General features: G+C 37.1%; 2 protein-coding genes across 2 annotated transcripts in view; both read right to left on the bottom strand.

Annotated features, from left to right (window-relative positions):
* The window catches only part of LOC149827097 (phosphatidylinositol 3-kinase, root isoform), a 56,548-nt gene extending 43,239 nt beyond the window's left edge, over positions 1–13,309 (bottom strand). Inside the window, exons 1-5 of the mRNA XM_090019168.1 lie at positions 13,143–13,309; positions 11,770–11,866; positions 11,549–11,645; positions 8,726–8,884; positions 8,351–8,560 (exon numbers count right to left, since the gene is read on the bottom strand). Of these exons, the coding sequence (XP_089875294.1) occupies positions 8,351–8,560; positions 8,726–8,884; positions 11,549–11,645; positions 11,770–11,866; positions 13,143–13,251 (672 nt within the window). The 5' untranslated portion in view covers positions 13,252–13,309. The remainder of the gene's footprint in view (positions 1–8,350; positions 8,561–8,725; positions 8,885–11,548; positions 11,646–11,769; positions 11,867–13,142) is intronic.
* Positions 13,310–17,504: 4,195 nt separating this feature from the next.
* NRPA1 (nuclear RNA polymerase A1) overlaps positions 17,505–25,869 on the bottom strand; it is a 101,005-nt gene continuing 92,640 nt past the window's right edge. The window contains exon 21 of the mRNA XM_090019174.1: positions 17,505–18,567. Within this exon, the coding sequence (XP_089875300.1) occupies positions 17,962–18,567 (606 nt within the window). The 3' untranslated portion in view covers positions 17,505–17,961. The remainder of the gene's footprint in view (positions 18,568–25,869) is intronic.

Consider the following 25,869-nt stretch of genomic DNA (forward strand, 5'->3'; position numbering starts at 1 on the left):
TGTGAGTTTTTTGGAAAATCTTAGTGGTTTTGAAAGTTCAAAATCACATAATGAAAATGTTGACTATTTCTTTTTATTTGAACTATTAGCCAAAGATGATGATTCTAGTGATGATGAGTCAAATCAGAATGACTCAAGTGATATTGATATTAAGGAAATCTCCTCACACCAACCTATCAATGAAGGACCATCTAGAGATCTCATCACATATATTCATAGAGATAGAAGCACCTTTATAAGTGCTCTTGAAAGATATGATGATAGTCAGACTGTTCCTCATGGAGAGGAAAACCTTCGTAGAACCGAAAGACACAGAAAAGCTCCATCTAGGTTCATATCGTATGACTCTTTTTCACCCAGATATAGAGCTTGTCTTAGTGCCATTCATTATTATATAGAACCTAGAAACTTTGCGGAAGCTAGTAAAAGTCCTGAATGGATAGTTGCGATGGAGAATGAACTCCGAGCTCTGAAAAAAGCTAAGACATGGGAATTTCAAGATCTTCCTAAGGGAAAGAAAACAATAGGGTGTATATGGGTTTTTAAGGTTAAAACTAAGAGCGATGGATCTCTTGAGAGATATAAGGCTTGATTAGTTGCTAAGGGTTATAGTCAAGAGTATGCGATTGACTATGAAGAAACTTTCGCGCCTGTGGCCCGAATGGTAATTGTTCGATGTCTCATCACTGTTGTATCCATTAACAATTGGAGCATCTATCAAATGGATGTTAAGAATGCCTTCCTGAACGATGATTTGAATGAGGAAGTTTATATGGATGCCCCACCTGGAATGGAGACTCCCAAAGGAAAAGTGCTTTGTCTTAGAAAAGCACTCTATAGCCTAAAGCAAGCCCCTAAGGCTTGGTATGATAGGTTTAACTCAGTAATGTTGAAAAATGAATTTTCTTCTTGTTTTACTGACACTGCTTTGTTTGTTAGAAAATCCAATGCAGGGATTGTGATTTTGCTGTTGTATGTGGATGATATGCTCATGACCGAAAGTGATTCTAATGAGGTTAAGAGTATAAAATCAATTTTAAAAGATAAATTTAAAATGTCTGATTTGGGTTTTCTAACTTATTTTTTGGGAATTGAAGTAGCATACTCTCATAGAGGGTATTTTTTATCTCAAACTAAGCTTGCTTCTGAGATCATTGACAGGTCAGGTATTACAGATGAAAAGGTTTGTGAAACTCCTGCCATAGTAGGAGCTAAAATAAAGATTGATGACACAGTTCCCCATTCAGATCCTACTCCTTACAGACAACTTGTAGGATCATTGATGTATCTGAGTATTACCAGACCAGATATCTCTCATGCAGTTCATACTGCAAGTCAGTTTCAGCATGCACCAACATTCATCTACATGAGTGCTATCTTCCGAGTTGTAAGATACATTAAGGGTACTCTAAATAAGGGAGTTTTTCTATCCTCTTCATCTGATTTAAAATTAATTGCTTATACTGACTCTGATTGTGGAGGTGATCCAAATAACCGTCACTCAACCACTGATTTTTGTGTGTTCTTAGGAGACTCATTGATTTCATGGAGATGCAAGAAGCCGCAAAAAGTGTATCTATCATCAACTGAAGCCGAATATCGTGTCATGGCAACTACTACCATGAAAATTGTATGGATTCATCAGTTGCTGGAAGATATGGGGATCACAATCGAAGGGCCTACCAAGCTATACTGTGACAACAAAAGTGTGATTTATATTGCTAAGAATCACACTTTTCATGAGCGGACCAAACACATAGAGATGGATTGTTACTATGTTCGTGAGGTGTACCTCAAAGGAGTCATTGACCTTCCATATGTCACGTCAGAATATCAGTTGGCGGATTTCTTTGTGAAAATATCTCAAAAAAGAGATAAAGTGTGCGATAAGCACAACACCACCAATGTGCACAAATGCACAAGAATACTTAGAACGAATGTACACGAAGGTACAATAAAGAAACTCAAATGCACAAAGGCATACAAAATATAAAGAATTTTATTGAGAAGAATGGAGAACAAAAGCTCCAAGAAGTAAGTTTTACAAAGGGGGAACTCCCCTATTTATAAGAAGCAAGGAGCCTTGGAGGGGCTCCACTAGCTGTTGGAGCCCCTCCAACGGTTAGAATTCTAACTGTTGGAGAGGCTCAACAGCTAGTGTTGAGCCCCCTCCAAGTTGACTTGAGTCAAACAAAAAGAAAAAATAAAATGAAGAGAAAAAAGAAAAAGAAGAAAAAGTAAAAGTACAAAAAATATTACATATTCATAATTATGAATATGCGCAAAAGGAAGGGAAATGACTAAAATACCCTTGCGGGTTTTACAAGAAGAGAGAGAAACATATATATTTACATATATATATATAAAGATAGATACATATACATATATACATCATGTATATATGTATATGTATCTCTCTTTATATATATATATATATATGTAAATATTTACATAAGAGATATACAATTTAACACCCTCCCTTAAACTTAGCGCACAATGACTGAAAGTTTGCTAAGGAGAAAGTTGAATCTTGAAGAGCAAAGCGCCTTGGTGAAGAAATCTGCCAACTGATATTCTGAAGTCACATAAGGAAGTTCGATGATTTTTTGTAGATATGCCTCTCTGACATAATGGCAGTCCATCTCAATATGCTTTGTCCGCTCATGAAAAGTGTGATTCTTAGCAATATAGATTGCACTCTTATTATCACAACACAACTTTGTGGGTTCTTGTATTGGAATTCCCATGTCCTGCAGCAACTGATGAATCCAGACAATCTCCATAGTTGTAGAAGTCATGGCTCGATATTCTGCTTCGGTGGACGATAGAGACACCTTCTGTTGTTTCTTACATCTCCATGAGATCAGGGATTCACCTAAAAAAATGCAAAAGCCTGTAGTGGAGTGACGATTATTTGGGTCACCTCCCCAATCAGAGTCAGTATATGCAATTAAATTTAACTCAGAAGATGAGGAAAGGAAAACTCCCTTTTTTAAAGTTCCCTTTATGTATCTGACAACTCGGAGAACGGCACTCATATGAACGGATGTAAGAGCATGCTGAAATTGGCTTGCAGTATGCACGACATGAGAGATGTCCGGCCTTGTGATGCTAAGATACATTAGAGATCCCACTAGTTGCCGGTAGGGGGTAGGATCCTCCAAAGGTTTCCCATCATCGATCTTTATTTTTGATCCCACAATTTCAGGGGTCTCACAGATTTTATCATTAGTAATACCTGATCTGTCAAGAATCTCACAAGCAAGTTTAGTTTGAGACAAAAAATAGCCTCTATGAGAGTAGGCTACCTCGATACCAAGAAAGTAAGTCAGATACCCCAAGTCTGACATTTCAAACCTTTCTTTTAAAGTGGTTTTAATGTTTTTGATGCCCTTTATGTCACTACCTGTTATCAACATATCATCAACATACAACAGTAAAATCACAATTCCTGCATCAGACTTTTTGACGAACAGAGTAGTGTCAGTGTAGCATGAGGTAAAACCATCTTGAACCATCACATCATTAAATCGATCATACCAAGCCTTAGTGGCTTGTTTTAAACCATAAAGCGCTTTTTGCAAACGAAGGACTTTCCCCATTGGTACGTTCATACCAGGAGGAGCATCCATGTAGACTTCTTCATTAAGGTCCCCATTTAGAAAGACATTTTTAACATCCATTTGGTAAATATTCCATTTTTTAATATATGTAATGGTGATCAAACATCTTACAGTAACCATTCGTGCAACAGGGGCAAAGGTTTCTTCGTAATCGATGTCGTATTCTTGACTATATCCTTTTGCGACAAGACGGGCTTTATATCTTTCGAGAGTGTCATCACTCTTGGTTTTGACTTTAAAAACCCATCTACATCCTATTGTTTTCTTTCCTTTTGGAAGACATTGAAAAACCCAAGTTTTGGCTTTGTTGAGGGCTCTAAGTTCGTTGTCCATGGCATCCCTCCACTCTATCATTTCCTTAGCTTCCTTAAAATTTCTAGGTTCTTGATATGAGTGAATGACACTAAGACATGCCCTATGCTTTGGACAAAAAGACTCATAGGATATAAATCTAGAAGGATTTTTCCTAGATCTTTCAGTTCTTCGAGAGTGGTTGGAAGATTCACTAAGGTCACTATATTTCTCTATTGCACTTCTAAAAGTGCTTTTATCTCTATGTGTATAGGTAATTGGTTCATTTATCATTTCTTCCTCATCATGAATGGTTTGAGGAATACTTTCACTTATATCCTCATTCTTATTCAATTCATCATCGCTAAAAAAATCTTCATTTCTAGATAATAGTTCAAAATAAAAAGAGTAATCGACATTATCTTCATGAGTTTTGTGTTCTTCAAAACCACTTATGTTTTCTAAAAAGGTTACATTTCTTGAAACATATAGTTTATCATTTTTAATATTATAACACCTAAAACCTTTTGTGTTTCCGAATATCCCAAAAACGCACAAGGAATAGCTTTGGGAGATAATTTATCATTCTGATCGGTGAGAACAAAACATTTACAACCAAAAATTCTTAACCTATTGTAATCGGGTTATTTTTTATACAAGATTTCATATGGAGATATTTGATTCAAGTTTTTGGACGGAAGTCGGTTTATGAGATAAACCGATGCAAGAGCCGCTTCGGCCCAAAATCTTTTTGGAATTTTTTGAGAAATGAGCAAAGTTCTTGTAGTTTCAATTATGTGTCTATGTTTTCGTTCGGTCAACCCATTTTGTTGATGAGTTTTGAGGCAAGACCTTTGATGAACAATCCCATTATTTTCAATAAAACTTTTGAAATCATTTGAGAGATATTCTCCCTCGGAATCGGTTCTAAGAATTTGTAATTTACTATTGAATTGATTTTGTATTAACATGTGAAAAACCTTAAAAGTAGAGAAAACCTCATGTTTATGTTTGAGGAAGTATATCCAACTATACCTTGAGAAATCATCCACATAAATAACATAATACGAAAAACCTCCCTTAGACACAACGGGTGTCGGTCCCCAAACATCCGAATGCACAATTTCAAAAGGCTTAGTTGAAAACATAGTTCTGTCCAAAAGGTAAGCTTCTCATTTTACCAAGAATACAATCATTACAATTGAAATTGTCTTTACATAAAGTTTTAGCAAAATGTAAATAAGAAAGCTTGACAATATTTGGATGCCCAAGGCGTTTATGCCAAACATTTATATCTTTATGTTGGGCAACATTACAAAAAGAGGTTTTTGGAATTTGAAGAAATTCCATAAGATAAAGATCTCCCTTCCTAGAGCCTTCCCCAATCAACTTCCCGGACCGGCGATCCTGTATCCAACATTTATTTGATGAGAATTTGAAATTACACCCATGATCCGATAGTTGAGAGATGGAAAGCAAATTTAAATTTAGTTTTGGTATAAATCTAACTTTAGGAATAGAAAAACCTTGTCTTTCAAAATCACCAATTCCTTTTATTTCAAGAGAAGCCCCATCCGCGGTAGAGACAAAAGAGGGTGACAAATTTTTTGAGTATTTAGAAAGTGCAAAAACATTTGGAGTCATATGAAAGGATGCACCCGAGTCTAAGAGCCAAAGAGTCTTACCGGGAGGAGAGAAGGTGGTCATGGCGGCTCCGGAAACGGATCCCTTGAGGAGTGGTTGAAGAGCTTTCATGATTTGATTGAGAGACAAAGTAGCATGGTTGGAAGTTGATGGACCTTCCTCCTTGGTTGATTGGAAAGTAGTAGACATAGCCACCATCTTCTTCCATTTAGGGCATACCGGTTTAATGTGACCCGCTTCTTTGCAAAAATGGCATATGATCTTACTATAATCTCTTCTTCCATAATGCCCACCATTTTCTCTTCCTCCTTGATTTTTGCTAAAATGAGGGGGTTTATAGGTTTTAACATTATTCCCCGGTCTTGAGACGGCATAAGCACCCTCATCCTCATCTTTAGAGGGAACGGCCAACACACTTAGATTGGTTTTATTCATTCCCAATCTAGTTTTTTCTCCACTTAATTTGGTAAGCACATCTTCCAATAGAGGAGAAGAGAAAGAAGACAAGAGAGAGGATCTAGTTTGTTCAAACTCGGGTCTAAGCTCATTTAAAAAGTTAAAGAAATGATCATCTTCTAATTGTTTGGCCCTCAATTCAATAGCCTCACCACTCCATTTAGGTTCTTGGAGAGCAAGCTCATCCTAAATAGTGGATAACTCGGCAAAATACTCTCTAACGGACATTTCTCCTTGTTGAAGGGTTAAAGCCTTCTTTTGGAGATAGTATTTATGGGACAAATCTCTTGAAGTATACATTCTTTCAAGATATTCCCATACTTGATATGCCTTTTTGAACTTTAGAATGTTGGCATTAATTTTGGTCTCAACCGAAGAGAAGAACCATGAGAGTATTTTGTAATTTTTCATTTCCCACTCTTCATGCTTCTTATTGTAATCTTCAAAAGCCTTTTCTCTTTCTTCTCCCTCAAGAACCTTGATCTCCCCTCTCTCAAGGATAGTAATTTTAGGTTCGGGTCGAAAATAGTTCCTTGAACATATCCCCAAAGCCCCTTTCCTTTTATATGGGCCTCCATATTCCCGGCCCATACATGATAATTCGTTCTATTTAATTTGAAGCCAAGAGAGAAGTGTGAATCCTTTTCGCCCATTAGAGAGGATACAAAGAGAAATAAATGCGTACCACAATGCGAAATGAGTTCCTTCTTGATGTAGAAAGCTTCTAAAATATAGAATGAAGGACCGAGTCTTCACTCCAACCACCACAACTTAATGGCATGCTTTACGAGGTACTCCAACGAAGAGAGAAAAATGCACGATCTTCTTTTCCTTTAAACCTAGCTCTGATACCATGTGAAAATATCTCAAAAAAGAGATAAAGTGTGCGATAAGCACAACAACACCAATGTGCACAAATGCACAAGAACACTTAGAACGAATGTACACGAAGGTACAATAAAGAAACTCAAATGCACAAAGGCATACAAAATATAAAGGATTTTATTGAGAAAAATGGAGAACAAAAGCTCCAAGAAGTAAGTTTTACAAAGGGGGAACTCCCCTATTTATAAGAAGCAAGGAGCCTTGGAGGGGCTCCACTAGCTGTTGGAGCCCCTCCAACGGTTAGAATTCTAACCGTTGGAGAGGCTCAACAGCTAGTGTTGAGCCCCCTCCAAGTTGACTTGAGTCAAACAAAAGGAAAAAATAAAATGAAGAGAAAAAAGAAAAAGAAGAAAAAGTAAAAGTATAAAAAATATTACAACATATTCATAATTATGAATATGCGCAAAAGGAAGGGAAATGACTAAAATACCCTTGCGGGTTTTACAAGAAGAGAGAGAAACATATATAAACATATATATTTACATGTATATATAAAGATAGATACATATACATATATACATCATGTATATATGTATATGTATCTCTCTTTATATATATATATGTAAATATTTACATAAGAGAGATACAATTTAACATTCTTCACTAAAGCTTTGCGTGCTCCCCGCTTCAACTTCCTTCTTAGCAAACTCTCGGTCATCCTGCACTAAGTTTGAGGGGGGGTGTTAAATTATGTAATCAATCATGTAATGTAATATATATATATTTTATATATATAAGGTAATTCATATACATATATTAATATATATGTATATGTATCTACTTATTATATATATATAAAATATATATTTCTAATTGTTTAGCCATAGGGGTAGTTTAGTCTTTTTACATATTCTTTTTTGGAATATGTTTTGTAATTCTTTTTCTTTTTATTTTTTATTATTTCTTTTTGTTTTTTTTTTTTGTAAAAGGTGGAAAGTACCTTGGAGGGGCCCACCATCTAGTCGTTGGGCCCCTTCCAACGGTCACATTTGTGACCGTTGGAGGGGCTCCAACGGCTAGAGGTGGAGCCTCTCCAAGGACTCCACCTCCTCTATTTAAAGGGGCTCTCCCCTTGTGCATTCTCATGCCTTTGGGATTATAGCCCAAGCTCGTTCTAGTGAAGCTTATGACTTTTGGGTTCGCATTTGCGCATTTGTGAGTTTGTATTGTGCACAAGTGTTCTTGTTATACGTGTGTGCTCACATTTATTTCCAAGAATATTGTTCTTGGTATCTTGTTGGAAATACTTTTGCAAGGTTGACATGTTAAACCTTTGTTTTTTGGCAAAATTTCTTAATTAATAGCAAGTTTATGGTATATCATCTTCATTTAGTTCTAAACATGTTCATTTACCTAAAAAACAGAAAAGGTAAGTTGTTTTGGATGCATAAATGATCATATACAAGTGGCCTATGTGAACTACAGCACATGTATAAAGTTTATGTGCAAACCTGGAAAACAACTCGATGCTCAAAACTACCAAAGTCAACTACCAAATGCAAATGAGAGTCCCCATTTCTATTACTGTCTTTTTCTTTAATTTGTTCAATGGCTTTAAAAGTAAGATGGTCCAGCCAATCAATACGCTGAATCTGACCCCGCTCATACTTATTAACAAGCTTTTCCAGGCGCTCCATCTCTCCCCTCTCATGCCTAGGGACCTGCAATAGGTACATGCCAACATGAAATATGTGGAATCACTAAAATAGGACGCCTTTATGAATAAGGAAAATTTAAAACTCAAAAGGTGAGCTACAGGTAATCAAAGGTTAAATACTAAACTGGAACAAAAACTAGAATGTCAATTTGATGGACTAGATGAAAACCTTTCCAGGGGTTGTTGTTTTAGGGAATGAACCATCTGCTTCTTTGTGAGGCCAAAGCCTAAGTTTCTGTTTTCCTGTTTTAAGTTGTCTTTTGCTACTGAAAAATAATATAGTAGCTCCACCAATTGGACCTTCCTTCGCAGTGGACACATCCCATACCTGCATGTTAATAACTAGACAGGTTAAAATACAAATAGCCACCACCAGTTAAGTACCACAAGAGGGAAAAAATATCTACAAACTCTAGGCACCCAGAAAGAAAGAAATTCTCAAAACAAATAATAAGCTGAAATTTCAGAAATTCCCACCGAATATTTTACAAAACAGAAGAGAGGATAACTAGCACAATATATAAGAATGGATTATAAATTGTACATAAAGCTAAGGTGACTCATGAAGAAGCAAATATCTCTTACAAAATAGGGTTATGAGGAGAAATATTGGAAAATTATGCAACTAGCTCACGATAAAGCCCCTCTAATATTAAACAGGTCTCCCAATATGCTGCTCCCCCAAAAGACAGGCCAACATTTCACCAACTGTCAGGTACTGAACTTATAGAATTTGGATTGGCAATACAACTATATTGATGCCATAGTGGGTATTCCATGTATTCATCTGTTTATATCAGCATCAATTGGTTAAAAAGGAACAACAATAATAAAATTGGCCAAGCCACTCATTGATCATGCACATGTTATCTAAGCGCTGTAAATGAGCCAACCCAGGAAACAACCAGTGCTGTTCAAGCTCAACTTGATACATACACTACCAAGGAGCTCAAACTGAGCTCAAACCAAACAACCAAGCTGTAGAAATGAATCAAGCTTAGCCTGGTTTAGCTAAAGCCTAGTGATCTTTCTAGAGTAAAGGTTCTGGGATGTTTGAAATTTGATTTTTGAGTTTCAAATTATAGTTTCGAAATATATAAGTACATATATTTTAACAACGGTTAACCCCAGATTTTGTATAAAAAAGAAAATAAAAATCATTTAAAGATAAAAAATCATTTAAATCCATAGAATAAAATCACCTATAGGAACTAGGAAGTCACATTGAGGTTTCATCATCCATTTGTTATGTGAACAAGCATTGTACAGATTCAAATATTAGTAGCCTTTTTATAGTTGTGCCATTAATATATTTCCTGCATAGTTTTCATACATGAGAAAATTGCTTATTTATGTTGATATTGGGCATTCTGTAAACTTTCAATATGCACATATATCCCTATTTTACATTTATGGATTTGTTAGAGAGGGAATTGAAACTTTTAAAACAAGCTAGCATATATGATTGGCCATTTTAGGAACCGTAGGTAGTAGCAGACTGAACTCATGGTGACCACATCCTCTAATTCAAGTCATGAATTAGTCAAAGTGCTTGTATAGATATCAAATTCAAGCAAACCTCTATAGCTCTTTGCAGTTTTTATATTCTTACAGACATTTGGAGACTATATGTTTACTCAAAAACATGGTTTGAGACAAATTATATATTGTTTTTCTTTTAAAATCAAAAGTTCACAAAACCCGGTCCGAGTCACCGAGTTGACCCACCGAGTCACGAGTCAATAAAGAACGAGTCAAGTTCCGAGTCACGGGTTTTAAAACCTTGTTTCACACAGTGGGATGTAAAAGATGTCTCCCATGAAACGAACATTTTGTGAGAAACTCATTCCCCAGCGGAACAGATGCAATTGGATTTTCCTATGAAAAGCCTCATCTAGTATGAAAAAATGGGAGCCTCACCTATACCCCACCTGAAGAGAATTTGTTTCACTCATCTTGGAAACGACCCATTTTTATATGAAAATGAGCCATTTCTCACTAAGCTGGGTGAAACAAACATGCCCTTAAAGTTGTGAAGGATCAGAGAATTTGAAAGATTTGATTAGAATGATCTCCCAAGCACCAACCAATAGGGGTGTCACAAGAGCCACAATATATTGTGTGAGGTGATGTATAAAAGTGGCACATGTAAATGTAATAATTTGGAAAATCCATCTGAGCCAGGCTGACCCAAGCCTGTCAGTTCTAAGCTCAAGGTTGGCTCATTTAGAGAGCCCAAGAATCTAGATGGTCAAGCTCACTAAATGAGCTACAGTGAGCCACTTGCAAGTTGCTCATCTCATTGCACAGCCATAATCTTATCATAAGAGGCAAAGGACAATTAGATCTGTAAATTAGTTAATAAATAATAGCAAAAACATTTTCCAACAAATGCTTCTAAAATAAATCAACATCCATTTAGGTTGCTTGGAGTTGATTGGCAGGTTGAACCATAGAACTCTTTCATATATTTGGTATATTGTGAGTCATTTTTTTTTGAAGCCCTTGAAAAACCTGCCTACACATCACAAATATACAATACAAAACCCATCTTTCTACTAAACAAACAATTCAGCTCACATCTTCAGGGCCTCATCTACCAAAAAAACATGAAAACAAAGTGATATTTACTCAACAATATGTACCTTCAGTAGCAGCCAATATTTACCCATATATATAAATATAAATACCAACATACGTACATATTGCACATATATATATATATGAAGAGAGAGAGAGAGAGAGAGATCATCCTGCCATCAAAAAGTTAGGCAACTAAACTAGGTCCCTTCAATAATCATTGTTGCAGTATTTTTTGTTTGATTTGAACTGGTAGATGTGTTTATCATTAGTTATTACTAAAACCCAATAAAACTTTTCTTTCTTAATTTTGCACAAACTATAACTTTCCACCACTACTGTGCATTTTTATAATCAATAACTGTTCCAATGAATTTGTAAACATGTAAAAACCCATCAACTACCAACATACAGTTAATCCAAGTTGAGTATGAGCAGTTAAATCCCGATACTTGGCGCTCAATGTGATTAACTCATTCCAACAATATGGTTGTCCACCAGACTCCAACCTGACATATGGAGAAGTGCAGGGAGCTAAATCAGGGAAAAAGAGGAAGACAACATATCAAACATATCGAAGCAGTCAAAATTTTCCAGGGAAAATCCTCAATCAGACAGTCTTGATTACATAACCTTGTCCGTGCAGAGAGGCCAAACGGAGCTCCATCAACGTAAAGCATGCATTCAACATATAGTTCAGGGCTTCTAGTTTCTGTTGCTGAATTAATGCCTAAGAATGATAGAAGTTAAATTTGATGCTGAAATAGTCCAAAAGCAGAACTAATACAAGAAAAATCAACATTAAATAGGAAAGAATCACATGTAGCTAAAATACAAAAAGACTAAAAAAATGTTACTACAAGCACAGCATTAAAATAGATAAACAAAATTTCCAATCATAGTCAGAAATATCATTCTTAAGAATTTATCGGCAATACATTTCTAGGGAGATTTTAAAAATTCTTGCTTTTATCAGGAAAATCACGGAAAAAATATCGGTTTGTTAAAAATATCACAAATAAATATATAGGAAACCAAATATTGCTGGAAGACCTTAAAAGTAAATGCATAATGGGGTATCTCATCGAAAAAAATTACACAATGGGTAATTGTGATGAACTTGCCCAGTGTAAGGACTTGTTGGGGACGCGTATGTCAGAGAAACTGGCAGGATCCAGAGTACTTGACTCCCAAAATACTCTCTTGGCTGTTTGGCTCAAGGGTATCAGAGGAAGCATACAAAGTGGGCCTTGAATCTGCTGCCACCAATTTCTTCATTTTCATGTTTTCAATTCCTTCACAAGGAGGAAATAATCATCAACTTCCACATCCAGCGACGGATTCTTGATACTCTTGAAAATCAAAAGCCAGTTATTTCTTTAAATTTTTACTCTCTACCAGTCCATTTTCATCTCTCGCTAGTCGCCAAACAAAGAAAATCCAAAAAGAATCACTAGGTGCTCTCGTAGAAGAAAAATAACACGATACCTCAAAATCATTTTCCCCCAGTTTCCGCCCAAATCATTTTCAGCGGTTATTTAAAATCAAATACCTTTTTCTAAAAATAGCCTAAAGGGAATGAATGACAATTAAATTTTTTTTTCGTTTCATCTACATAGCTACTTGAAATTAAACACACAATTACATGCTTTTGAGTTACAACAGCATTAGCAAAATCAGAAGTGAACAAATAACCAAATCGAATTATAACAGCATACAACTAAAAGTAACTAAATAAATTCATCAACTGAACTATAATTTCGATGCAATCTGGACCAGCGAGAACATGAAGAAACCAACAGCGACTGAAATCCCAAAATTTTCTGAGGTATCAATCAAAAGGGCACTGCCGAAATCGAATCATTCAAATTACAAACTCGACATTGACAGACCCCAACTAATTTCCCCCTATCGAACCCCAAGAAACCAAAAGCCTCCAGATTTCAAGGAAAATCGAGATCGTCCAACGGAATTAGAAGCGAGAAACGGAGGCCTAAAAATCTCACCGGATTGAGTAGTTTTTGGCAAATTCCCCTCCAATTTCTCGACGCGGAACGTCACCGGCAGATTGATGTCGCAAGAGAGGAAGAACCTTAACTCGTTGCCCGCGCTCATGGCGTCCGCGATCTCCGATCGCCCTCTCTCTCTTTCCCTCTCTTCTGCAAATTTTTTTCTCCGCGAAATTTTTTGAGTTGGACACCCATTTATAGCCAGGAGGGTCCTTCATTGGAGAATTCTCGTAAAAGGAGCAGGGCATTTTAATCCTTGTGCAGCGTTTCCCTTGGATCGGGTCGAACGGAGAAAGTGATCCCGGGTCCCGGTTGGTATTTGGTGTTGGTGGTATCAGGGATTCAGGCATCTATGTTGCAGGTAAGAGTCGTAAGGCTGGTAATGGATCAAGTCGGATCTGGTCTGGTTCAGGTCCAGTTGAGAATATCCCGTAAACAACTCTAGGTTTTTGTCGGGTTGAGACCAATTTGGTTTAATGAACGTTGTTCCATATGCAACCTAATTAGATTTGACGGACTTGGTTAGGTTTGGGTTCAGTCTTGAAATGGGTTATGATATATTAAGTCCTTGTTTGTTTCATACAAACTTACATGGGAAAAGAAAAATTTTTGTTACCATTGTTATTTCCTAGTTCAGGAAGTAAATTCTTTACTATTGTAACAGAATACAACAACCACATGCTTTGTTTATTGTAAATATTTTGATTATAGTATAACCACAGGGTTTGTTTTTCACACTTGGGTCCACGAAGCACCATCATCGTTTCTCTCTCTCTCAACCAAAGCAATTAACTATAATGCCCTCCTTTCTCCCACGTTTTGTTTGAAAAATAACCGCACTGTATGGGTAATTTGACTCGATTTTTTAAAAATCCTACAATTTTTTATATTCTTTTGATGTCTAAAATCACAAATATGGAACATCGTTAGGATATTTTTACCCTAATTCACAACTGCGAATTTAGGCTTTTTTGAGATAAAATTGTATTGCCAGTCAAATATGTCCAACACCCATTCAAATTCAGAATCACAAGTATTTTTATATGAATTTAGACCTCATAAACTCGCATAAATTTATTTGCAAATTTTCAGTGAAACTAGAACCATGAAAATCGAAAATCTCCTATTCTTTCGCATATACGTTGCATAAATATATTTGTGAAACACTTACCACAAATTTCACAAATATCTTACTTTTTTGCATATAATGAACGCTCTCGCATTAAGTTATTTGTGAATATCCAGATAGCGCAAATATCATACTTAAATATTTGTAAAATTATGACAAATATGCGATATTTCTTATTTTTTCTGAATTTCTCAAATCACATATAAATTTGCTGTGGATTTTTACGTGAATGTAAGCAAATAGACATTCAAATCATTTAAATATTCAAATCATTTAAAAACATATAAGCATATAAACAATGATTCAATGGTGCTTTCGGTTTAAATATTCAAGAGTGGTTTCAGTTTAAACATTCAACATTGGTTTTAGTTTTACATTCAAATTATTTAAATATTCAATCCATGATATTATATACAAATGAATGGCAAACAAATGATTTTATAGAAACATTCAAATGACATTATATATAAATCAATGAGTTACAATGTTGATCTTCGAATATATACATAAAATAAAAAATAATAAAATAAATTTCTATAGCTAAAGATGTTGTAATTGTCATGATCGAAGCTCATCGATGACCTTATTTGTATTCTTCAGAATGACAGCTTGAGCATATATTATATCTTTTTGTATACGTACCATATTCTTCAACATGCGAATTTCTTCAAATGCAAGAGTCAACTCTCCTTCTGATCTACTTATAATCTTTTTGTGCTTATCTTAAACTTTTTTTTTCCTTTGAAAGACTTTCTTTGTCATTAAAGAACATGCAACCGCTTGAGCAACTACAAAATCATCATTTGTAACACATTTTATAGACAACAAGTTGATGTATTATCCGCTCTCTAGCTAGTCTTAAAGTTCGAAGAGAAATATTATGAAATAATCCTTCATCCGACCCTTCATGGCATGCAATAGAAATTTGCTAACCACGCGAGGACGACTGGTTGGTTGTTGAACCAACTCAAACTGCTGAATGAATTGATTGGCCATTTGTTGCTCAACTTTCTTCATATTATGCATCCAAATACCCTTCTTAACAATGTTATTCACCACCGCAACTACATCAGCATTCTCTTCCTCCTTCTTTCATAGGGGCACAAGTTTACCTACATTTCTTTTATAATTAAAAATACAAATATGCATTTATTAAAAAATATATATATATAATATCAACAATAATACTTATATTTACCCTTGTCACTGGGTGCCATATGGTGTCTGACACCTATATCTGGATACCAATTAGAGTCGCCATGACTTCTAATTTAAGGCTGCCCATGAATGCTTTTGGCAAGCCATTGACTATTGGCTTTAGGAGATCAATCATTGCCCTCTTGATTCTGATAAACAGCATAGAATTAAAACCCACAGCAGCACCTTCCACGACCACCACCGCGTCTTCTAGTGAATCCTCCCCCAACACCCTCTCCCTTGCCTCGCTGCATTAAGAAGGTGTGACCATGGTCTCTTGAGAGAGAGACTAGAGACTGATGTCATATATGTCAAAAATGCCTATGTCCATGTGACACAGCAAACAGGGTGAAACTTCTTTACTAAGCAATGGAGAATACAATAACCAAAGAGCTTTTTCAAGCTTATCACTCAAAACACCAATCCCAAGAAGACAACACCTCCCTCTCTCTCAAGACTCCTCTAAACAACCCTTTTATTTTTTCCAAGTTAACATGGCCATTGGATACTCTCATACAATCACCTCAAAATGAAGATATGCTGGCAGTGTAATGTCAGACAAATCTGCCTGGACTCCAATTCGCATTCTTGAATCTTGCCCGACTAGGCTGACCCAGCTAATTCTTTCAACACTTGATTGAGTCATGTCTAAAACTGTCCAGCTAATTATCTCGTCAAGTCTTATGGTGTAGCTAAGATTTTGTTGACCATAACCAAGTCTCAGAACCCAGACCAAGTCAGCTATGTACCGTCTTCCATCATATTTAACCACTCCACAAGTTTGTTTGTTTTTTTTAAGTCCAGCTGGGGTTAGAAAGACCCCCTACCAGTTATACAACTTGGGTTTTGAACCTGCAACCACCAAACACAAGGTGACGTGCACTAACTGCTCCTACCAGACAAGCGGCGGTGAAGTTGGTAGGAGCTGTCAGTGCACGTCTCCCTGTGGTGGGACGTTGCAGGTTCAAAACCCCATGGTACGTTGAATAACTGGTGGGGGTCTGCCTAACCCCAGCTTGCCTTTCACAAAAAAAACATGCTTTGAATCTAAAATATTCTAACACTCCACAAGTTGATCTCAAGGTACACGGGTATATTTTTTGTTGTAAACCGTGCTTAGATTCAATCTCAGTTTCGCAGTTGCCTCCAACTAAATGCATTTAAAACAATCTTCAAAAATGAACCTAATGTCACAGGGACACTGCACTGACACGATACAATAGGGGGAGTGTTCCTCACGACTTACACAAGGTCTGGATCCTGTCGCACCATGGCAGAACTCAGAGAGAGAAAGTGGTGATCTTCACGAAGAAAGATGGGGGCGTCATGTGATGGCACACTTTTAGTATGCCGCTGCACCTAATCGCCTTCCATCATTGCTTGGGCCCCAGAACTGACAGGCCCTCTCGAAGGTGAAGGGCCATCAGGTGCAGGGGAACACTAAAAGTGTGCCATCACATGGCACCTCATCTAGACTAGGTCTTCACGTGATACTTGTCATTCTTGATAAAACATGGGAAAATTTCATTCAGCGGCCAACCTTTTGCCTTTAATTCCAAAAATAACGCTCACGTTTCTGAAAATCCAATCCAGACATGGACCAATGGGCCACTGTTTTCCTAGAAACTGCCAAACAGGGGCCTACATTTATTGTTGTCCTTTAACACTGGTTAAATCATGAGTCAAATTACAATAATAAATTTCTTCATTCCTTTGACGTGAACACATGTAAATTCTTTTAATGCATGTAATTGCTTATCCAAAAATAAATTTGATTAATTGTTAAAGATATAATAATGTTTTATCAAAAACCAAAAACAATAAAAGGTACAAAGGTATAGATGATTAGAGAAAATTTCAAAAACTATTTTAAAATTTTAATAATTTAAGAAATAACTTTAGCATAACACACACGCACCCCCCACCTTTCCACGTGTCCTAGTGGAAAAAAAAAACTCAAATTCATGAGACGTGTTTGAGCAAGATCCTCCTTGTCCGTGTTTGTATCCGCTCGACAGATGAACACAGAAATGTGAAAGTTCAAATACTTCTGTTAAGACTTTTTGGTTTCTGAGATACATCAACATAAAGCTGAATATGGGGAACGCCGCTCCCCAAAATTAAAAAATTTATCAGAAACATGATAAATAACAAGCTCTGATTTCCTCGTACACTACCGAATGAAATACTTACAATGAGGGGTTCAAGCCCCTTTCATTATAAAATATAAATAGCTTTCACGACCGTAAACTTAAAAGGAAAAATGCATCCAGCTACAATCTAAGAAGTCAGAAACAAGAGATGGGAGGAGAAGGATGGCAATTGAGTGGTATCACGACCCACCATAGAACGCTTCTCCCACTGATTTGCATAAGATGTTTGCATTCATTCTTTTTTTGCTGTTTGAGATTTCTATTTCAAATTGCTGCTATACATGCTGCTGCTTTCTGGCTCCAGCGTGAACTTTATGCTACAGAAAAGCCCCAGTTATCATGTGAGCTTTTGTAGTAGGTCAAAGCATCCAGTGCCCAATTTCACTGGTTGGCCCATGGCTATTCGAGATGATGGGGATTCCAGTGGCTCCACATCTCCATGTGCTGCCATTTCAACGATGAAGTTGGTTGCTGTCTCAAACGTAATCTTCAGAAAAGGGGACGCGCTTGAGCTGATGCCATATCTGTTCATAGGCCGGTACTGTCCATCAAAGGTCATGAAATCAGCAATCAAGCTCAGGTGACGGATGTCTGGTTTTATTCCGTAACGGTCAAACACTGCCCTTATCTCTGCTACAATTGTTGCCCTAGCTGCTTCAACTCCATAACTCTCAAGCACTGCGCTTATGTCGTTACTGTACAATTTCCTGATGTCCAGCTCATCTTGCATTTTCCACAGTGCCAAGAAATTTACTCCACGAGTTTGCAATTTTATTGGTTCAGTCTTTTGGGGAAGATCTTCAAGCACGATTTTTGATTGTTTTTTGTTTTTCCTATCATGATCTTTGGTCCTGTTACCATGCCCTTTGGGCATGATTATTGAACAGTTGTCTATACCTTCAACAGTTCGGATATATACATTCATGGCAACCTTTTCTGCAACCTGCAGTATCGGCATGAAGATGATAGATTTAACATAAGAAAGAAGCAAATGAATTTTCAAAGATTTAACATAATAAAGCAGAAAAAAGAATTTTTATAGATTAACACAAGAATGAAGCAAAATGAATTTTGAGCCTCCTGAAAGACTAACAGGATAGCAAAGCATGGATAAAGAATTATAATGAACTTCACAATGCTTTATGGATGCTAAAAATCTTTACTGTACAGCAGTGTTGTGTAAAGCGTTGAGGCGTAGCGAGGCACTCCACCAAAATCTGAAGCGGGGCGTAAAGCGTAAGCCTCAAAAAAAAAAATTTAAAAATATACAAAAATATCTAAAATTATAAATAAATAAAAAATGTTTTATTGATGAAGCAACAACCAATAAGAAATAAAAAATCTCAAATAAATACTGAAAAATATGAGATTAACATGTAAAAGTAACATTAATGCAACAACTTGATCTATGTAAGTATCTACGAAATAAAATACGAGCATTCATTCAATAAAAAATGTAGGACCAACATGATGAGTTGTGGAGCCTGATTCAGAGTTTTTGCCCTTGCAGGGAGGGGGGTCCGGGGGCTCCCTCCAACGCATGACGGAAAAAATCGCACGGCAGGGGCCTTGCCCCTGCCTGATGGAGAGATTGAAGAGAGGGAGGCAAACACGAAGGAAAAAAAATTAAGGGGGTCGGGGTTACCTGGGGTCTGGCAAGGGTTGCCGGCATCACGTCTACTTTTGGCGAGGAGGAGGCCGAGAAGGCCGAGACTGTGAGAGACGAGAGAGAGGGACTGCGAGAGACGACAGAGAGAGGTGGGAGAGACCGAGAAGAGAGGTGAGAGACTGTGAGAAACGAGAGAGAGGGGCTGCGAGAGACAAATTAGGGCCCCTGACCCTCATTAGGGTCGGGGGTAACATTTTAATGTTGGTCAATGACCCTCATTTGACCAACAACATGAGGCGTGCATGCCTCACGGTGAGGCGCACCTTGCCTCGAGGCACGCCTTGCCTCGAAGCGTACGCCTCAAGGCGTATGAAGCGTACGCCTCGATGCTTTTATGCTTCATGATTGCGCCTCAAGGCACAAAGGCCCTCGCCTTGAGGCGAGGCGCGCTTTTTGCGCCTTAAGGTGCATTTTTAATAACACTATTGTACAGTGTTGAAAAACATTAGCAGGTAGCAATCAAGGGCTTGCTAAAGTATATATATTTAGCTATATATATACTTATATAAATATGTATGTACATATACATATACATAAATATGTATATATCAGAGTTACTAGTCGAGAAAGCGGGAGCGGGAAGCGATACGGGAAGCGAGAGCGGAAAGCGAGGCACTTTCAAAATTTTAGGAAGCGGGGAAGTGTGGGACCACTTAGAAGAAAATTTCGAACCGTCTCAGAAGCGAACTAGGAAGCGAAAAAATGAAAAAATGGGGAAGCGAGGGGGAAGCGTGGGGGAAGCGCGTTTCCCATAAAAGGGAAGTGTGTTTCCCATAAAAGGGAAGCACACTTCCCATAAAAGGGGGACGCTTCCCCTCACGCTTCAGAAGCGCGACGTTTCGCGCTTCCGAAGCGCGCTTCGGGGAAGCGCGCTTCGCCTTTTGCCTAGACGCTTCCGGTAACTTTGGTATATATATTATAATATTGTAATAAGTAATACCCAATAAGGGCACAACAGTCTTTAATTTTTTGTTTTCTGTATTTTAGTTTTATGTAATGGACTTTTTTGTAAAAAAGCCCAAAGAGTCTTTGGGACCTCCACAACGGCTCTATTTCTAGTTGTTGGGAATCCCAACGTCTCTTTGAGCCTCTTTGCGATGTATATGTAGGAGTGTTACCCCCCTTGTAATCTTATGCTCTCTCAAGCATTTGTTTTACAATAAAAGATCTAGATTTTTACTTGTGTTTGTGCCCCTTAGTGAGTTGTGTGCATGTATTTGTGTATTGACACATAAATGGTCCTTGTTCTTGAGCTCTGCAGCCTATAAGAGGCATCTATTGCATTTTTTCCCGTTTTCATTACATGGTTTCAGAGAATTGATACTCGGGTTATAAATTGTACTTGAAGATAGCGTGGTGGCTCTTGAAGAACAGAGCAGCATCGGTTTGTTGCTTTGGGAAGCATGCCATCAATCTTCTTCGACTTTTTCTCTCTCTTTTCTTTGCTTCAATGGCCGATAAGGAAGTTGTAATCATTGTTCTCATCAAGTTTGAAGAGACTAATTACAACATGTGGGTCACCGCAGCAAAGAGAATCTTAATAAAAAAGGAGTTGTGGTATTTTGTTGATGGTTCTACTTTGGAACCTCAACCTATTCTTACCAAAAATTTTGTGGAAGAAAATGGTAAGACTAAAAAGAAGACCCTTAAAGGGAATGAGAGAAAAAGCTTGTTTAGACTAGATAAAAGCCTATAAGGCATGGGAAGTGAGTCATGCCAAAATGCGCTCTTTATGGGGAGCATGTGTGAACCTTGCGAGAACATTTTAGAATTTGAAAGAGCGGATAAGGCTTGGACCTTCATAAAACAAACCTACACCCAACGTGATGCCGCACACAAATAGGAGTTATGAGATAAGATTCATAATTGCAAACATGGTGACAAGAGTGTTACATAGTATTATGAAATACTCAAGAGACTTTGGGACCAAATGGCAAAATTAGAGCCTATTTGGGATATACCAAATGATGCTCTTCTAAAGAGAAATCAAATCCTTAGAGCAAGTCTTTCAATTTATGAAGGGTCTTAAACCCAAATTTGAATAAGAGTCACGATCACCCGTCATAAGAAAGATGAGCTTCCACCCATACATGAAGTATTAGCCAAAGTAACATGGAAGAGACAAGATTGAAGACCATGTCCAAGCCCAAAGTATCTAAATATATTGGTCATATCAAGACTCAGAGCCAACACTAATACGTACAAGCCTCCTCATTTCACAAAATCTAACTTCAAGAGACAACATAGTGACGAAGGCTGGAAAAAGATTGTCATAATTGTGGAGAACCAAAGGCGCATCAAGCCTTATCGTCCCAAGTTCAAAAGAAAAGATGAGCGAAAAGCGACGAGCGTAGATGCATCACATAAGGACAAGAGTGGAACTAATGGAGATTCCAAATCCATTGGAACCATGTTTGTCCCAACTAGTGGAGGCCCTACAACTGTAATGAAATGGTGGTCTTCAACAAATGCACAAATAACTCACAAACAAGTGTCTATTGGAGACACTACAAGCATGACCCTTGAAAGGGTATAAAAGGAAGAACACTTGAAAAATAAATAATACTTTATTCATGAACAAAATGCTTAAGAAGCATAGTTATTTACATTGAAGGGGTTCACCCCTATATATACAAAAAAGTGGGAGAGAGGAGAGCTCATTTTGAGCTCTCCAAAAGAGACATTGGATTCCAACGTCTCTTAATATAGTTGTTGGACTACAGTCCAACAACATTTATTATTATAGTTGTTGGACTATAGTCCAACAACATTTATTATAGCTGTTGGACTACAGTCCAACAGCTATTTGCACAGTCAAGTTCCAACAGGAACTTGACTGGATCAAATATCTAGTTTCTATTGAACTAGATGCTAAAAAAGAAAATAAAGAAAAATAGAAAAAAGAAAATAATAAAAGAAAATATAATAATATTAAATAATATATATATATATATATTACAGTTTACATTTTAACACTCCCCCTCAAACTTACGGTACAATGAGCGAAAGTTTGTCTAAGAGGAAGTGAAATCTGGGAGCAGCGAGAGGCTTGGTGAAGAAGTCTGCTAATTGATATTCTGATGTAACATATGGCAGATCAATGGTTCCATGTAAGTATTCATCTCTGACATAGTGACAGTCCATCTCAATGTGTTTAGTGCGCTCATGGAATGTCCGGTTGCTTGCAATGTAGATCGCACTTTTGTTGTCACAGCACATCTTTGAAGCTTGCGTTGCTTTAGCTCCCACATCCGCTAGCAATCGTCTGAGCCAAACAACCTCCATAGTGGTGGTTGTCATGGCTCTGTATTCAACTTCGGTGGAGGAAATAGAGATTTTCTGCTACTTCTTGCACCTCGATGAAATTAAGGTTTCACCTAGGAACACACAAAACCCAGTAGTTGAGTGTCTATTATTGGGATCACCTCCCCAGTCAGCATCAGCATATGCAATTAAATTTAATGAAGATGAAGCAGACAAGAAGATTCCTCGTGAAAGAGAGGAATTTAAGTATCTAATAATACACAAAATCGCTCCCATGTGCACGGAGGTGGGAGCATGCTGAAACTGACTGACTGTATGAACCGCATGAGTTATATCTGGCCTAGTAATGGAAAGATAAGAAAGAGCTCCAACAAGCTGTCTATAAGGAGTAGGATCATCAAGAAGTTCTCGATCATCAATTTTCATTTTAACATTGACAACTTCTGGAGTGTCTACTTTCTTATCATCTGTAATTCCAGACCTGGAAACGATATCAAGAGCAAATTTAGATTGAGATATCAAATACTCCCGAGGGGAATAAGCAACTTCAATGCCTAAAAAATATCTTAATAAACCTAAGTCAGTCATTTCAAAGTGAGTTTTAAGAAGAGATTTGATATTTGCAACTCCCTGTTTGTCGCCTCCGGTGATGATCATATCGTCCACATAGAGAAGAAGAAGAATGATGCCTGCATCAGATTTCTTAACAAACAAAGCAGTGTCAGTTAAACAAGGTTGAAAACTAATATCAAGCATAACATGACTAAATCGGTCATACCAGGCTTTTGGAGCCTGTTTAAGACCATAAAGAGCTTTTTCTAGATGAAGAGCTTTACCCTTAGGGATACTAATACCAGGTGGGGCTTCCATGTATACTTCTTCAACGAGATTCCCATTCAGGAAAACATTTTTGACATCTAATTGAAAGATAGGCCATGTTCTAATGGAGGCCAAGGCTATTAAAGTTCTAACAGTAGTCATACGGGCCACAGGAGCAAATTTTTTTCATAATCGATGCCATACTCTTGGGCATATCCTTTTGCTACTAAACAGGCCTTATATCTTTCTAGGGTCCCATCACTTTTGGTTTTGACTTTGTATACCCACCTACAACCTATAGGTTTCTTACCCGGAGGAATATCTTGTATCGTCCAAGTATTGGCCTTTTCTAGTGCATCCAATTCTATTTTCATGGCTTCTATCCATTCTATATGATTTTTTGCTTGAGAATAGGATGATGGTTCAACATATGATTGTATTAATGTAATGGCGGCCCTATACGTGGGTGAAAAAGATTCATAAGACACAAATTTTTCTGGAGGTTTAGAGATTCTAGACGTTCTTCTAGGTGAGACTTCAGAGTATTTTTGTAATGCACATGGAAGATTTTGCTTTCTACGTCTTGAATATTGTAGACTAACATCCCTATGGATTTGCTCTTCATTATCATCATTTTCAACAACAATAGGACTTTGATCATTGTCAAGGTCACATCCAACATCACATTCATTGGATTTTGAAGTTGGATCAATTAAAAACAAGTATTCAGTGACATCCTTGGATTTTTCAAATTCAAAGAAGCTTTCTTTTTTCAAAAAAGATACATTTCTTGACACATATAATTTGTCATTTTGAAAATCGAAACACCTGTAGCCTTTTTTATTATCAGCATATCCTAAAAAGGCACATGGGATTGCACGAGGAGAGAGTGTCATTTCTGTTGGTGAAAACAAAACATTTGCATCCAAAGACTCTTAATCTAGAATAGTGCCCCGGTTCATGACAATGATGACAAATAACTTTTCTTTTATCAAAGTCGCCGTTTTGCCTTCCAAAATGAGGCGTCTTGTAAGTACGAGTATGATTCCCCGGTCTAGATACAGCTAAAACGGAGTCATCATCAACTTTTGGAGTACTTTTTCTAAGTCTATTTTCCTCCATAGTGAGCTCTTCTATAGTATCAACAATAGAAGGAATTTTTCCACGATGTAAAAGGGCCGATTTGGTGGATTCAAACTCCGGCCTTAGACCATTCACAAATTGATAGAAATGTTCCATATCGAGTTGCTTTTGGCGAAGCTCGATGTCTTCGACACAATGCCATTTGGGCTCAAGAAGAGCCAACTCTTCCCAAAGTTCAGACAACTCATTATAATATTATCGAATAGTTTTATCTTTTTGAGTTATTGTCCGAACTTTATCTTGTAAATTGCATACATGTGCAATATCTTTAAGGGAATACATGTTTTTGAGGTATTTCCAAGCCTTATCGGCATGCTCAAACTTATCTAGACTAGAGCATTTTTTAATGTCTATGCTATTGATGAGCCATGACATAATTTTTGCATGCCCTATCCTCCATTCTTTCCATTTCTTTTCATAAGTGGCTAACGCCTTACTCTTCTCTTCTTCCGTTAGAGGAACCTCTTTATGACCCTCTTTCTTGGTAAGAGATAATTTAGGTTCTAAATCGGAACCATCCACTATACCCCATAAACCTTTTCCTCAAATGTGGTGCTTCATAATCGAAGCCCACATTACATAGTTAGTATCATTTAGCTTCATAGGAATGATGGTGATCTTATCATTGTCATCCATCTTTTACAAGGGTAAGAGAGGAATAAATAGGAGGAGAGAGAGAGAAAAATAAAAAGAAAAGAAAAAGACTAGACAAAGGAATAAGAGAGGATACAAAACCAATTTTTTTTGTAGCACAAGTTTGCCTTTCTTCAAACAAATCTTCTTGAGCCAAGAACAAGGTGATGAAACACCTTTTGTAAATGTTGCATGGAAATCGAGGCGGAAGCACTTCAATATCTAAGGATTTCGTAGCTCTGATACCATGTAATGAAATGGTGGTCTTCAACAAATGCACAAATAACTCACAAACAAGTGTCTATTGGAGACACTACAAGCATGACCCTTGAAAGGGTATAAAAGGAAGAACACTTGAAAAATAAATAATACTTTATTCATGAACAAAATGCTTAAGAAGCATAGTTATTTACATTGAAGGGGTTCACCCCTATATATACAAAAAAGTGGGAGAGAAGAGAGCTCATTTTGAGCTCTCCAAAAGAGACGTTGGATTTCAACGTCTCTTAATATAGCTGTTGGACTACAGTCCAACATCATTTATTATTATAGCTGTTGGACTATAGTCCAACATCATTTATTATAGCTGTTGGACTATAGTCCAACAACATTTATTATAGCGGTTGGACTACAGTCCAATAGCTATTTGCAGAGTCAAATTCCTGGAACTTGACTGGATCAAATATCTAGTTTCTATTGAACTAGATGCTAAAAAAG

Source organism: Nuphar pumila, chromosome 10, assembly GCF_984573655.1.
Source record: "Nuphar pumila chromosome 10, dmNupPumi1.hap1.1, whole genome shotgun sequence".
NCBI classification, from domain to species: Eukaryota; Viridiplantae; Streptophyta; class Magnoliopsida; order Nymphaeales; family Nymphaeaceae; genus Nuphar; species Nuphar pumila.